The sequence below is a fragment of the Chlorocebus sabaeus genome, chromosome 9 (assembly GCF_047675955.1).
Source record: "Chlorocebus sabaeus isolate Y175 chromosome 9, mChlSab1.0.hap1, whole genome shotgun sequence".
In the NCBI taxonomy this organism is placed as follows: Eukaryota; Metazoa; Chordata; class Mammalia; order Primates; family Cercopithecidae; genus Chlorocebus; species Chlorocebus sabaeus.
In genome coordinates this window covers 68,263,844-68,278,265 of record NC_132912.1, presented here as the reverse complement: position 1 = coordinate 68,278,265, position 14,422 = coordinate 68,263,844, and the positions used below count along the sequence as shown (strand labels likewise).

At 44.0% G+C, this 14,422-nt stretch overlaps 1 protein-coding gene across 3 annotated transcripts in view; it reads right to left on the bottom strand.

Moving 5' to 3' along the window:
- ASCC1 (activating signal cointegrator 1 complex subunit 1) overlaps positions 1 to 14,422 on the bottom strand; it is a 113,698-nt gene that overhangs the window by 93,214 nt on the left and 6,062 nt on the right. For all 3 annotated transcript variants that reach the window (XM_007963117.3, XM_038009082.2, XM_038009083.2), the window contains exons 4-5: positions 7,460 to 7,557; positions 1,354 to 1,532 (exon numbers count right to left, since the gene is read on the bottom strand). In XM_007963117.3, coding sequence (XP_007961308.1) covers positions 1,354 to 1,532; positions 7,460 to 7,557 — 277 coding nt within the window. The remainder of the gene's footprint in view (positions 1 to 1,353; positions 1,533 to 7,459; positions 7,558 to 14,422) is intronic.

Sequence of the window (14,422 nt, the reverse complement as noted above, 5' to 3'; positions counted from 1 at the left end):
TTTTATTAATCTTTTCTGTATTTTCTAAATTTTCCATAATAAACATATATTGCTTTCATACATTTTTTTGAATCAATATACATTTTTTGAAATCAACTAACTGATATCCAAAATGAGTTTAAAACTTGTTTTCTAATCTAGATTATCTGCTATTATCCTGGTCACAAGCATTTCACTGTTATCTAAGTATGGCAATTCTATATGCAAATTTGTCTTTTAGTTACTAATCTCAAATGAGCCATGACTGCCCAAAGGCAGAAGATCTACAGATAATGGCATCTCATTAACATTACCACCCAAAAGATGCAGAATAGTGTGTCTATTAGGATGAGCATTTTGTGTCTTAAATTTTTTTTTTTTTTTTTTTTTTTTTGAGATGGCATCTCACTCTGTCTCCCAGGCTAGAGTGCAGTGACACGATCTTGGCTCACTGCTTGGCTCACTGCAACCTCCATCTCCCAGGTTCAAGCAATTCCCCTGCCTCAGCCTCCCAAGTAGCTGGGATTACAGGCACGCACCACCAGGCCCAGCTAATTTTTTTTGTATTTTTAGTACAGACGGGGTTTCACCATGTCGGCCAGGTTGGTCTCAAACTCCTGACCTCAAGTGATCTGCCTACCTCAGCCTCCCAAAGTACTGGGATTACAGGTGTGAGCCACCGCACCCAGCCCGATATGTGCTAAATTTTTTTTTTTTTTTTTTTTGAGACGGAGTCTCGCTCTGTCGCCCAGGCTGGAGCGCGGTGCCGGATCTCAGCTCACTGCAAGCTCCGCCTCCCGGGTTTACGCCATTCTCCTGCCTCAGCCTCCCGAGTAGCTGGGACTACAGGCGCCCGCCACCTCGCCCGGCTAGTTTTTTTGTATTTTTTAGTAGAGACGGGGTTTCACCATATTAGCCAGGATAGTCTCGATCTCCTGACCTCGTGATCCGCCCGTCTCGGCCTCCCAAAGTGCTGGGATTACAGGCTTGAGCCACCGTGCCCGGCCTTTCCGGCTAGTTTTTTGTATTTTTTTTTAGTAGAGACGGGGTTTCACCGTGTTAGCCAGGATGGTCTTGATCTCCTGACCTCGTGATCCGCCCATCTCGGCCTCCCAAAGTGCTGGGATTGAGCCACCGCGCCCGGCCTGTGCTAAAATTTTTTAAAGACATTTCTGTAATATACAGAAACTTATGAGCTGGTATGTCCATACACTTTTTTTTCAGTTCAATATTATACGAAGTCATAAGAAATAGTTATATTTTTTGTTGGGGGAAGAAGTTTATAACTCTCTACTGTTTTTTTTTATGAACCATTTTTGTATTCTTTTTATATTTAACTTTTTTTTTTTACCTTCTTGTTTTCTTTGTGCTTACCATGGAGCACTTCGCCAGTACTTCCTCTTGGAATCTCAGGAATCCTTCCTGAACCTCAACTTCATTGAGGAAAAAGGCAAGGAAGTGAGTGAAGGGCTGCTTTCTTCTAAAAGTGTCCAAAAGAACATCAATCCGTGTTCGGGCTGAAATTACACCATTTCGATGCTGGCCAGTGATTACTGTAAACAAAGAACAAAGGGTAAACATGCTCAAGGACCCCCAAATGCTTATAAAATATGGGACCTCTTGATACTGTCATCTCTGAGAAGCTAAAGCAGTTCTGAATGCATATATGAATCTAAACAGGGGACAATAACAAAGAAAACTGCTAATTAATTCAATGTAAGCAGAATGAGGCTTAAAAATAGAATACCCTTAAGACAGCATATAAAGTAGAAAAATGAATTCAAATACTACAAAGCAAACCCTTGCTGACAGGAATGTAAAATGGTATAGTCACTATGAAAAAGTTTGGTAATTCCTTAAAAAGTTGAACATAGCTTTGGGCGCGGTGGCTCACACCTGTAATCCCAGCACTTTGGGAGGCTGAGGTGGGCAGATCACTTGAGGTCAGGAGTTCAAGACCAGCCTGGCCAATATGGCAAAACCTCGTCTCTACTAAAAATACAAAGATCAGCTGAGCGTGGTGGCACATGTCTGTAATCCCAGCTACTTGGGAGGCTGAGGAACAAGAATGGCTTGAACCGGCGAGGTGGAGGTTGCAGTGAAATGAGATCGAGCCCCTGCACTCCAGCATGGGCAACAGAGCTAGACTCTGTATCAAAAAAAAAAAGTTGAACATAGACTTACCATATAATCCAGAAATTCTACCCTTAGGGATACCCAAAATAAGTAAAAACAGAGAAAGAAAAAGGAAAGGAAAGGAAAGGAAAAGAGGAAGGAAAAGAAAGGAAAGAAAAGGAAGGAAGGGAAGGAAGGAAAGAAAGAAAAGAAAGAAAGAAGGCAAGGCATGCTCACGCCCATAATCCCAGCACTTTGGGGCAGAGGCCAGAGCAGGAGGATTGCCTGAGGCCAGGAGTTCCAGACAGCCTAGGCAATTTACTGAAACTCTGTCACTACACCAACAACAACAAAAAAAAGCTTCTGATGTTCCATTGCCTGAGATTTCAAAACAGACAAGACCAGATCCTTGTCTAGAGGATTAAAACCTACTAGATCATTTCCTTCTCTGATTTCTCTAATTTAAGAGACACAGGCCGGGCGCGGTGGCTCAAGCCTGTAATCCCAGCACTTTGGGAGGCCGAGACGGGCGGATCACGAGGTCAGGAGATCGAGACCATCCTGGCTAACCCGGTGAAACCCCGTCTCTACTAAAAAAATACAAAAAACTAGCCGGGCGAGGTGGCGGGCGCCTGTAGTCCCAGCTACTTAGGAGGCTGAGGCAGGAGAATGGTGTGAACCCGGGAGGCGGAGCTTGCAGTGAGCTGAGATCCGGCCACTGCACTCCAGCCTGGGCGACAGAGCGAGACTCCGTCTCAAAAAAAAAAAAAAAAAAAAAAAAGAGACACAAAAGAAATGGATAAATGACAGCAAATATCACACCACTGCAACTGCAGACTTGACTTCACATCACAACTCAATTTACTCTAACCAATAAATTTGGTTTTTCTATATACTTTACTTCTGCACAAAATCAATAAGCTAGTTTATTTATTTTATTTTATTTTCGAGACAGAGTCTTGCTCTGTCGCCCAGGCTGGAGTGCAGTAGCGCGATCTCGGCTCATTACAACCTCCACCTCCCAGGTTCAAGCGATTCTCCTGCCTCAGCCTCCCAAGTAGCTGGGATTACAGGCATGCGCCACCACCGCCTGGCTAATTTTTATATTCTCAGTAGAGACAGGGTTTCACCATGTTGGCCATGCTGGTCTTGAAATCTTGACCTCGTGATCTGCCCGCCTCGGCCTCCTACAATGCTAGGATTACAGGCATGAGCCACCAAACCCAACTTTGTATTTTTATTTTTTGAGACAGAGTCTTGCTCTATCGCCCAGGTTGGAGTGCAGTGGCACGGTATCAGCTCACTGCAACCTCCATCTCCCAGGTTCAAGTAATTCTCCTGCCTCAGCCTTCTGAGTGGCTGGGACTACAGGTGTGTGCCACCACACCTGGCTAATTTTTTTTTTTGAGACAGTCTCACTCTGTCACCCAGGCTGGAGTACAGTAGCACAGTCTCAGCTCATTGCAACCTCCGCCTCCCAGGTTCAAGCGATTCTCCTGTCTCAGCCTCCTGAGTAGCTGGGATTACAGGTGCACGCCACCATGCCCTGCTAATTTTTGTATTTTTAGTAGAGGCTGGGTTTCACCATGTTGGCCAGGATGGTCTCGATCTCCTGACCTCATGATCTGCCCACCTCGGCTTCCCAAAGTGCTGGGATTACAGGCGTGAGCCACCACGCCTGCCTAGTTTTTATTTTCTCTTCTTTGTTTTTTCTTTTTTTTTTGAGACAGAGTCTCTCTCTGTCACCCAGGCTGGAGTGTATTGGTGTGATCATGGCTCACGGCAGCCTTCACTTTCCCATATCAAAAGATCCTCCCACCTCAGCCTCCCAGGTAGCTGGGACTACAAACACGTGCCACCACACCTAGCCAATTTTTTTATTTTCTTGTAGAGATGGGGTTTTGCCATGTTGCCCACGCTGACCTTGAACACCTGGGCGCAAGTGATCCTCCCACCTAGGCCTCCCAAAGTTTTAGGATTACAGGCATGAGCCACCAAGCCCAGCCTGACACACTCGTTTTCCACACTGCAACATTTGTGCTTTCTAAGTTGAAATGGAATCGTTATAGCCTGTCTACCCTTTTCTGGATAAGTTCTGGAATGACTCTAGTATATTAAAGTGGCTAGGGTCTCCAGATTTACACCACGTTATAATTTTACTGCAATAAAAAATATTATATAACTTACTACACAGATAGAAAAAACAGGGAACATATAACAAGTGTTAATAGCAATTATGTTTGGGGTTAATATTATAAGAGACTTCCATTTATAACTTATATATAATTTCTGCAAGCTTTCTTTTTTTTGAAAGCATGTACTAATTTTATAATGAGAAAAAATTAGGGCCGGGTGTGGTGGCTCATGCCTGTAACCCCAGCAACTCTGGGAGGCCAAAGCTGGCTGATCACTTGAGATTGGGAGTTCAAGACCAGCCTGACCAACATGGAGAAACCCCATCTCTACTAAAAATACAAAATTAGCCAGGCATGATGGCGCACGCCTGTAATCCCAACTACTTGGTAGGCTGAGGCAGGAGAATCACTTGAACCCAGGAGGCAGAGGTTGCAGTGAGCCAAGACTGTGCTGAGCCGAGATCGCGCCAATGCACTCCAGTCTGGGCAACAAGAGCGAAACTACGTCTCAAAAAATAAAAATAAAAATAAATAGATGAAGTAAGGTTTAATGCAATTATAAAATGACTTTGGTATTTGTAACTTGAACGTTACAACTTAAGGAAAATAAACTTTTGCACTTATAATTCTAATAAACTGAACATTTACTTTAATAAAAGTCCTTCCAAATGATGTTAAAAGTTCTAATGCTCGAGTTTGCTGACATTACCAAGGAGCTAGAGAAAACTGTCACTGCACTGGTCAGTATGGGAGCCCACATGCAGCTAGTTAATCAGAATTCAGTAAAAGTAAAAATTCAGTTCCTGTCACACTAGCAATATTCCAAATACTCAAAGTCACATGTGACCAGTACCTGACATACAGCTCCTCTGCTAGACAGCACGGATATAGAACATCCTCACTATCACAGAAAGTTCTTTTGGACAGCACTGCTCTAAAGTCAATTTGCTACTTATCTGCTGTCAAGGTGATTGGGTTTTTTTGTGTGTGTGTATGACAGGGTCTCGTTCTATCACCCAGGCTGGAGTGTGGTGGCATGAACACAGCTCACTGCAGCCTAACCTCCTGGGCTCAAGCGATCCTCCCACCTCAATCTCCCAAAGTGCTGGCCTTACAGGTATATGCCACTGTCCCCAGTCAAGGTGATCATTCTTACATAACATAAACTGAAAAAGAGTACTTACAATTTTTTCTGCAAAAACAATACAGTCTATTAACAATTATGGAAAATGAGGCTGAGTGCAGTGACTCATGTCTATAATCCCGGCACTTTGGGAGGCCAAGGAGGATCGCTCTGCCCAGGAGTTCAAGGCCAGCCTGGGCAACATAGTAAGACCCCATCTCTACAAAAAAATATTAAAAATTAGCTGGGCATGGTGGCAAGTGCCTGTAGTCCCAGCTACTTGGAAGGCTGAGGGAAAAGTATTGCTTGAGACAGGAGTTCAAGGCTACAGTAAGCTATGATGGAGCCAATGCACTCTAGCCTGGGTGACATGCTACACTTTGGGAGGCCAAGGCAGGCAGATCGCTTGAGTGCAGAAGTTCGAGACCAGCCTGAGCAACGTAGCAAAATCTTGTCTCTACAAAAAATACACAAAAATTAGCCAAGTGTGATGGCATGTGCTTGTAGTCCCAGCTGTGCAAGGCTGAGATGGGAGGATTGATTGAGTCCAGGAGGTAGAGGCTGCAGTGACCTGTGATCATGCCACTACACTCCAGCCTGGGCAACAGAGACTCTGTCCCCCCAAAAAAACAAAATAAAGGACTAAAAGGCTGGGCATGGTGGCTCATGCCTATAATTCCAGCACCTTGGGAGGCTGAGGCAGGCAGATCACTTGAGACCAAAAGTTCAAGATCAGCCTGGGCAACATGGTGAAACCCTGTCTCAATAAAAAATAAATAAAAATTTTTAAGTGAATAAAGAAAAAGAAAATGGGTTAATGAATTATTGGAGGTTGCTGCACTCTTTGACTTTAAAAAAGTTCCATCAGCCGGACACGGTGCTCATACCTGTAATGTCAGCACTTCAGAAGGCCAAGGTGGGAGGATCACTTGAGGCCAGGAGTTCGAGACCAGCCTGGCCAACATGGCAAAACCCTGTCTCTACCAAAAAATACAAAAATTAGCTGGATTCGGTGGCACACGCCTGTAGTCCCAGCTACTCGGGAGGCTGAGGCAGGAGAATCGCTTGAACCTGGGGAGCAGAGGTTGCAGTGAGCTGAGATTGCACCTCAGCACTCCAGCCTGGGTAACAGAGTGAGACTGTCTCAAAAAAAAAAAAAAAAAAAAAGAATTTCCGTCCTTCTAGAATGAGTTTACAGTTTTGTCCTAACAATGCCCCTCACTCAAAGCCATTGTACAACAAAAGCCTAAGCCCTTGGTTCACACCAAGGATTGGTACAGACACTTTCTAACTTGATTTATACTGCTAAACTATTTTTCCTTATCAGAACAGTTATTTGAGTCAAGTTACATTATTTTAATCATTACTCTTATAATTTCCTTTCTGGTCTACAAAATCAAGGGTAAAAAACTGAGAACACAATGGAAAAGGCTGAATTCCATTTCATATTCACTGATCTCATTGATTTTTCTCTAATTCTAACTGGAAACAATTCACAAGTCCATTTCAAAGTACCAAAGCATAAAAAGAAATCTCCTAATACACAGTGAAATCTGGAAGTTTTATTCCATCAATGTATGGTAAAGTGTAAAACTAAGGCCCAGGTACTCAATCAAGATAAGGTTATATAATTCTATAGTTCCTCATTTGGGAGATTGGTACTGATAAAACATAAAAAAGCCCACAGCTGGCCGGGCATGGTGGCTCACGCCTATAATCCCAACACTTTGGGAGGCCAAGAGGGGAGGATCACCTGAGGTCAGGAGTTCGAGACCAGCCAGGCCAACATACAGAAACCCCGTCTCTATTAAAATACCAAATTAGCTGGTGTGGTGGCACATGCCTGTAATCCCAGCTACTAGGAAGGCTGAGGCAGGAGAATCACTTGAACCCGGGAAGCGGAGGTTGCAGTGAGCCGAGATCGTGCCACTGCACTCCAGCCTAGGTAACAAGAGCGAAACTCCCAGTCAAAATAAAAAAAAAAAGAAAAAGCCCATAGCTATAGAACCCCACAGAAAACATAGTTACTAAACCCTGCAGTTGGTTACATTATTCCATAAACATGCAAAAGTGACTTCAAATGTAACTTATATGTACTGAGTCTCACCAATTTCCCCATCTTCTCCAGGTTTAGGAATGCTAATAGAAGTTTTGGTCTCCATTTCTATTTTCTTCCTAGTGTCCCCTCTCCTTCCAACTATATGCCTGTAACATAAAGAAATATAATTAAAAGAAGATTAAGTCAAAATGTACTAAAATAAAGAACCTCATCATGTTTAAATCCTTTGTGACTAGAGATACTCCCTTACAGAAAAGTGATTTAGTAAAAGCCCAATATTTGTGGAAGAAATTACAAGTCAACTAGCTTTAGAACATGCTGCATTACAGTCATTGGCAAAAATGAGTTTTTGGCCCTATAGCCAATTAAATGCATAGATAGAAAAACCATGCCCAACACCCGTTTGCTTCTCAAAATTAGATTTAAAATCTGGGTCTGCAATTCAGTGAAAGAAAAGCGGACCAGCAAGTACAGTGGCTCACACCTGTAATCCCTGCTACTCAAAAGGCTGAGGTGGGAGAACTGCTTGAGACCAGGAGTTTGATACCAGCCTGGGCAACAGAATAAGACCCTGACTCTAAAAAAATATTTTAGGCTGGCCGCAGTGGCTCACGCCTGTAATCCCAGCACTCTGGGAGGCTGAGGCTGGCAGATCACCTGAGGTCAGGAGTTCGAGACCAGCCTGGCCAACATGGCAAAACCCCATCTCTACAAAAATACGAAAATTAACCCAGCGTGGCAACAGGGCACCTGTAATCCCAGCTACTTGGGAGGCTGAGGCAGGAGAATCACTTGAACCCAGGAGGCAGAGGTTGCAGTAAGCTGAGATTGCACCACTATACTCCAGCCTGGGCAACAAGAATGAGACTCTGTCTCAAAAAACAAAATTTTTAAAAAATTTTTTTAAATAGAAAAATTAGAATATCTGAGGACTCATGGCAACAGTGAGCTACAGCCAACTCTCGACTACCCCATGAAGACGGGACATGAGCTCACAATCCCCATCACGATCCCACTTCAATCACTTATTGACTCATTTACATTACTTGCCTGGACTTCCAAGTATAAATATTCTGACAATCCAAAGTTATCTTCTGGAACCCACAGTCATTTGATGTGTTCAAGTGAATGAGACTACTGAATCCCAAGAGAGAAGTTTCAGAGTCTATAAAGCACTAAGAGGCCATCACAGGGCTACAGAGTTAAGAGAAAGAACTCCTTGTCATCAACGTTATTTCAACCTCTATGACTTCAATTACAGTACCCAATACCACGGATGACTATGTCTAAAACTATTGGTTTGTTTGTGCATGGGATAACAAAGCCCAATTATTTCCCTTAGGATCTATTACAGTAAGCCAGTTTTTAAAAATAAGATGTTTAGAAGATTGGAAGTCTGTAATTTCCAAGTGGTTTTCCTTGTGTGGGGATGGAGATTGTAGGGCACCAAACTCTGTCGGGCTTTTGTCTTCCCACCTTATCAATTAGGAGTGCTTTCCATCGGGCTCCAGTTTATTACTATGTGGCTAGTGAACAAGCCTATCACAAAAAGCGTGGTTCAAAGTGCTATTAATAATCCAGGCTTCAGCACCTTAGAAAGCAAAGTGGTTGAGGTTTAAAAGGCTTTAGAATCAAACAAACCTTGGAATTCATATAACCACTGTAAGCCTACCTCTTCACTTATCAAAATGAAGTGAGAGGCTGATGCAGAAGGATCCCTTGAGCCCAGGAGTTCAAGGCTATGGTAAACTATGATCACACCATGGCACTCTGGCCTGGGTGACAAAGTGAGATCCTGTCTCTAAAAAAATAAAAATAGGCCAGGTGCAGTGGCTCACGCCTGTAATCCCACACTTTGGGAGGCCGAGGCGGATGAATCACTTGAGATCAGGAGTTCAAGACCAGCCTGGCCAACATGGCGAAACCCCGTCTCTACTAAAAATACAAAAATTAACACATGCACACGCATATTCACTGCGGCACTATTCACAATAGCAAAGACTTGGAATTAACCCAAATGTCCATCAGTAACAGACTGGATTAAGGAAATTGGCACATATACACCATGGAATACTATGCAGCCATTAAAAAGGTTGAGTTTGTATCCTTTGTAGGGACATGGATGCAGCTGGAAACCATCATTCTCAGCAAACTATCGCAAGAACAGAAAACCAAACACTGCATGTTCTCACTCATAGGTGGGAACTGAACAATGAGATCACTTGGACTCAGGAAGGGGAACATCACATGGGAAGGGGGAGGGGGGAGGGATTGCACTGGGAGTTATACCTGATGTAAATGACGAGTTGATGGGTGCTGACGAGTTGATGGGTGCAGCACACCAACATGGCACAAGTATACATATGTAACAAACCTGCACGTTATGCACATATACCCTAGAACTTAAAGTATAATAAAAATAAATAATAAATAAAAATTCTTTCTGCTAAAAAAAAAAAAAAATACAAAAATTAGCAAAGTTGGGCAAGGTGGCTCAAGGTGGTGTGGTAGCTCATGCCTGTAATCCCAGCACTTTGCGAGGCCGAGGTGGGCAGATCACCTGAGGTCAGGAGATCGAGGCCAGCCTGGCCAACATGGTAAAACCCCATCTCCACTAAAAATACAAAAATTAGCCAGTGGTGGTGGCGGGTGCCTGTAATCTCAACTACTCAGGAGGCTGAGGCAGGAGAATTGCTTGAACTCGGGAGGTTGCAGTGAGTCAAGATCACACCATTGCACTCCAGCCTGGGTAACAAGAGTGAAACTCTATCTCAAAAAAAAAAAAAAAAAAAAAAATCAGTGGGGTGTGGTGGCGGGCACCTGTAATCCCAGCTACTTGGAAGGCTGAGCAGAACTGCTTGAACCCAGGAGACAGAGGTTGCAGTGAGCAGAGATTGCACCACTGCACTCCAGCCTGGGCAACAGAGGGAGACTCCATCTCAAAAAAATAACTAAATAAAATTAAATTAAAGTTGGCTGGGCGTGGTGGCTCACATCTGTAATCCCAGCACTGTGGGAGGCCGAGGAGGGTGGATCACCTGAAGTCAGGAGTTCAAGACTAGTCTGGCCAACATGGTGAAACACCATCTCTACTAAAAATACAAAAATTATCCAGGTGTGGTGGCAGATGCCTATAATCCCAGCTACTCAGGAGGCTGAGGCAGGAGAATCACTTGGACCCAGGAGGCAGAGGTTACAGGGAGCCGAGATTGTGCCATTCTACTCCAGCCTGGGCGACAGAGCGAGACTCCGTCTCAAAAAACAAAAAAAGAGGCCAGGCATGGTGGCTCACACCTGTAATCCCAGTGCTTTGGGAGACTGGGGCGGGCGGATCACCTGAGGTCAGGAGCTCGAAACCAGCCTAACCAACTTGGAGAAACCTCATCTCTACTAAAAATACAAAATTAGCCAGGCATGGTGGTGCATGCCTGTAATCCCAGCTACTAGGGAGGCTGAGGCAGGAGAATCTCTTGAACCCGGGAGGCAGAGGTTGCAGTGAGCCGAGATCGTGTCATTGCACTCCAGCCTGGGCAACAACAGCGAAACTCTGTCTCAAAAAAAAAAAAAAAAAAAAAATTAAATTAAATTAAATTAAAATGGAGTGAATAGTACCTACTTGTCATAAGGTTGTCATAAGGATTAAACGTGATCATATATGAAAAAGCTTCCCAATAAGTGGCACAGAGCTCCATACAGTCCATGCTGTTGGGCAGATGCCCCAAACGTTAGCAGGTTAAACATACGAGGAGAAGGACCCTGTATGGCAGACATACCTGACAGTAATAACTTAAGCCTACCTGAGAATCACTCTATGATCTAAGAAGAATATGTGTTCAGAGTTCCAAGCTACGGAATCTGGCTTGGATTCATTCCAACCCAGAGATCCATTCCTTTATGCATGAGGAACATCTGAATCCCTGACCCATTTATGGAACCCAAGCCATACAGGGGATCGAGGGCCTTTGTTTTGGATTAAATAAAGGTTGCCAGGTGATGTCTGCTAGGGGCAGGGTGCGAAGTGGAAATGTTATATAAACTGTATGCTTTTTCCAAGCAGTTGAAGTTCTGTCGCGCCCACCACCACGGTACCGCCCTTTATGCAAGTCCCCTCAATAAACCCTGTGTCTCACTTGCTGGCTCTGGGTCTCTTCCCCCGACTAACATGGTGCCATCCCTGTTGAAGTCAACAGGTATGCAGCATGACACATGCTATCCTCATTAAACCCATACTGGTATCTTTCCAGTTAAAAGTATAGTTGGACTGAAAAGAGGTTTCCATGGAAAATCTAAAATATTCACTATAGGGCAGGCACAGTGGTTCTTGCCTGTAATCCCAGCACTCTGGGATGCAAGGCAGGCAGATCACCTGAGGTCAGCCTGACCAACATGGCAAAACCCCATCTCTAAAAAAAACACAAAAAAATTAGCCAGGCGTGGTGGCGCATGCCTGCAGTCCCAGCTACTCGCTGAAGTAGGAGAATCGCTTGAGCCTGGGAGGCAGAGGTTGCAGTGAGCCCAGATCACGCCACTGCACTCCAGCCTGGGTAACAGAGTGAGACTCCGTGTCAAAATAATAAAATAAAATAAATAAAATATTCACTACAATAACACAAATAAGCAGTGACAAGGTGACTCCTTAGTTGAATACATAAGAGGAAACTCCTACCAGGTCAAGTGGTTCTCAGTCTTGGCTATACACTGGAATCACCTGGGGGGCTTCAAATAGTGATATCTGAGTCCTGCTCCCACAGACTCTGATTTAATTGGTCTAGGGTGCACCCAAGCACTGGGATTTTTAGAAACTCCCCAGATGATTCTCCTGTGCACCTGAGGCTAAGAACCACAGCATGAGACATAACCCATGGACAGGTGTTGTCAATATTAGGCTCTGATTATAAAGTAGTTTGGCCAGGTAATTTCTTTCTTGATCCAAATAAGCCTACAGAAATTATTCCTAAGAAAGAAAATCTTCTTAGTATTTTTTATTTATTTATTTATTTTTGACAGAGGATATTGCTCTGTTGCCCAGGTGGAACTACATGGCACAATCATAGCTCACTGTAACCTTGAACCTCTGGGCTCAAGCAATACTCCTGGCTTCAGCCTCCCAAGTAGCTGGGACTACAAGCACTCACTACCAAGCCTGGCTAATTTACCTATTTCTATTCATTCATTCGTTCATTCATTCATTCATTCATTTATTGTAGAAACGGGGTCTCACAATGTTGCCCAAGCTGGGTGGTCTCCAACTCATGGGCTCAATTAATCCTCCCATCTTGGCCTCCCAAAGTGCTGGGATTACAGGTATGAGCCACCACACCCAGCCTTCTGAGTAAATATTATCTATTAATTAGGATTTATCAGAGCCAATACCTAATCTAACATGCAAGTCACCTGGCACATAATGAGTGCTTAGAATATAGAGAAATCAAAAGATTATCAAGTTAGAATCATGCAAGGAACTTTTATACATCTCAGCAGTAGCAGATACAAACCAAGACCTGTTACACTGATTTTCTTTTTTTTTTTTTTTTTTTCAGGAAACTGAGCCACGACTTTCTAAAATCATGTTTCTTAGGAAAAAATGTCACTAGAGCCTGATTTGGTCATATTCCAGGAAAATTTTATATTTAATAGGTGTTTAGAATGCTATCAAGGCTGATGAAACCATTTGTGGCCAGGCACGGTGGCTCATGCCTGTAATCCCAACACTTTGGCAGGCCGTGGGGGCGGATCACCTGAGGTCAGGAGTTCGAGACCAGCCTGGCCAACATGGTAAAACCCCACCTCTACTAAAAATATAAAACTTAGCCAGGTGTAGTAGTGCAGGCCTGTAGTTCCAGCTACTCAGGAGTCTGATGCAAGAGAATCGCTTGAACCAAAACGGAGGAGGTTGCAGTGAGCCAACATCATGCCACTGTACACCAGCCTGGGCGACAGAGTGAGACTCTGTCTCAAAATATGTGTGTGTGTGTGTGTGTGTGTATGTGTGTGCAGAGACCAATAAGCAGGCTATTTTAAGTAATCCACAGAAAAGGCAGAGGGGTAGCAGTGAAGATACAGATAGCTGGTAGATTCAAAATATATTTAACACATTTGTAATACCTGCCCACTGGGAGGCCAAGGCAGGTGGACTGCTTGAGTTCCAGAGCTCAAGACCAGCCTGGGCAATATGGAGAAACCCTGTCTCTATCAAAAATGCAAAAAATTAGCCAGGTATGGTGGCGCACAACTATAGTCCCAGCTATTTTGGGGGGTTGAAGCAGGGAAGATCACTTGAGCCCAGGAAGTCAAGGCTACGGTGATCCAAGATCGCACCACTGCACTCCAGCCAGGTAACAAAGCAAAAGCAAAGCCTTGCCTTTAAAAAAAAAAAAAAAAAAAAAAAAGATATTTAAAAGGTAATATGGGATATGGTGGTTGGGCATGGCTCATTCCAACACTTTGGGAGACCAACGTGGGAGGATCACTTGAGTCCAGGAGGTCAAGATCAGCCTGAGAAATATAGTAAAATCCCATCTCTACAAGTAATTCAAAAAATTAGCCAGGCTTGGTGGTGTGTGCCGGTCCCAGCTACTTGGGAGGCTGAGGTAGGAGGATCACTTTAGCCTGGGCAGTCAAGGCTGCAGTGAGCTGAGATTGTGCCACTGCACTCTAGCCTGGCAACAGTGAGACACCCTGTCTCAAAAATACAATAATAATAAAAATAGGCTGGGTGCGGAGGCTCATGCCTATAATGCCGGCACTTCGGGAAGCCAAGGCAGGTGGATCACCTGAGGTCAGGAGTTCAAGACCAACCTAGCCAACATGGCGAAATCCTATCTCTACTAAAAATACAAAAATTAGCCACGCATGGCAGGCACTTATTATCCCAGCTACTCAGGAGGCTGAGGCAGAAGGATGGCTTGAACCCTGGGGGCGGAGGTTGCAGTGAGCCAAGATCGTCCCATTGCACTCCTGCCTGGGTGAAAGAGCAAAACTCCATCTCAAAATAAACAAATAAATAAAATA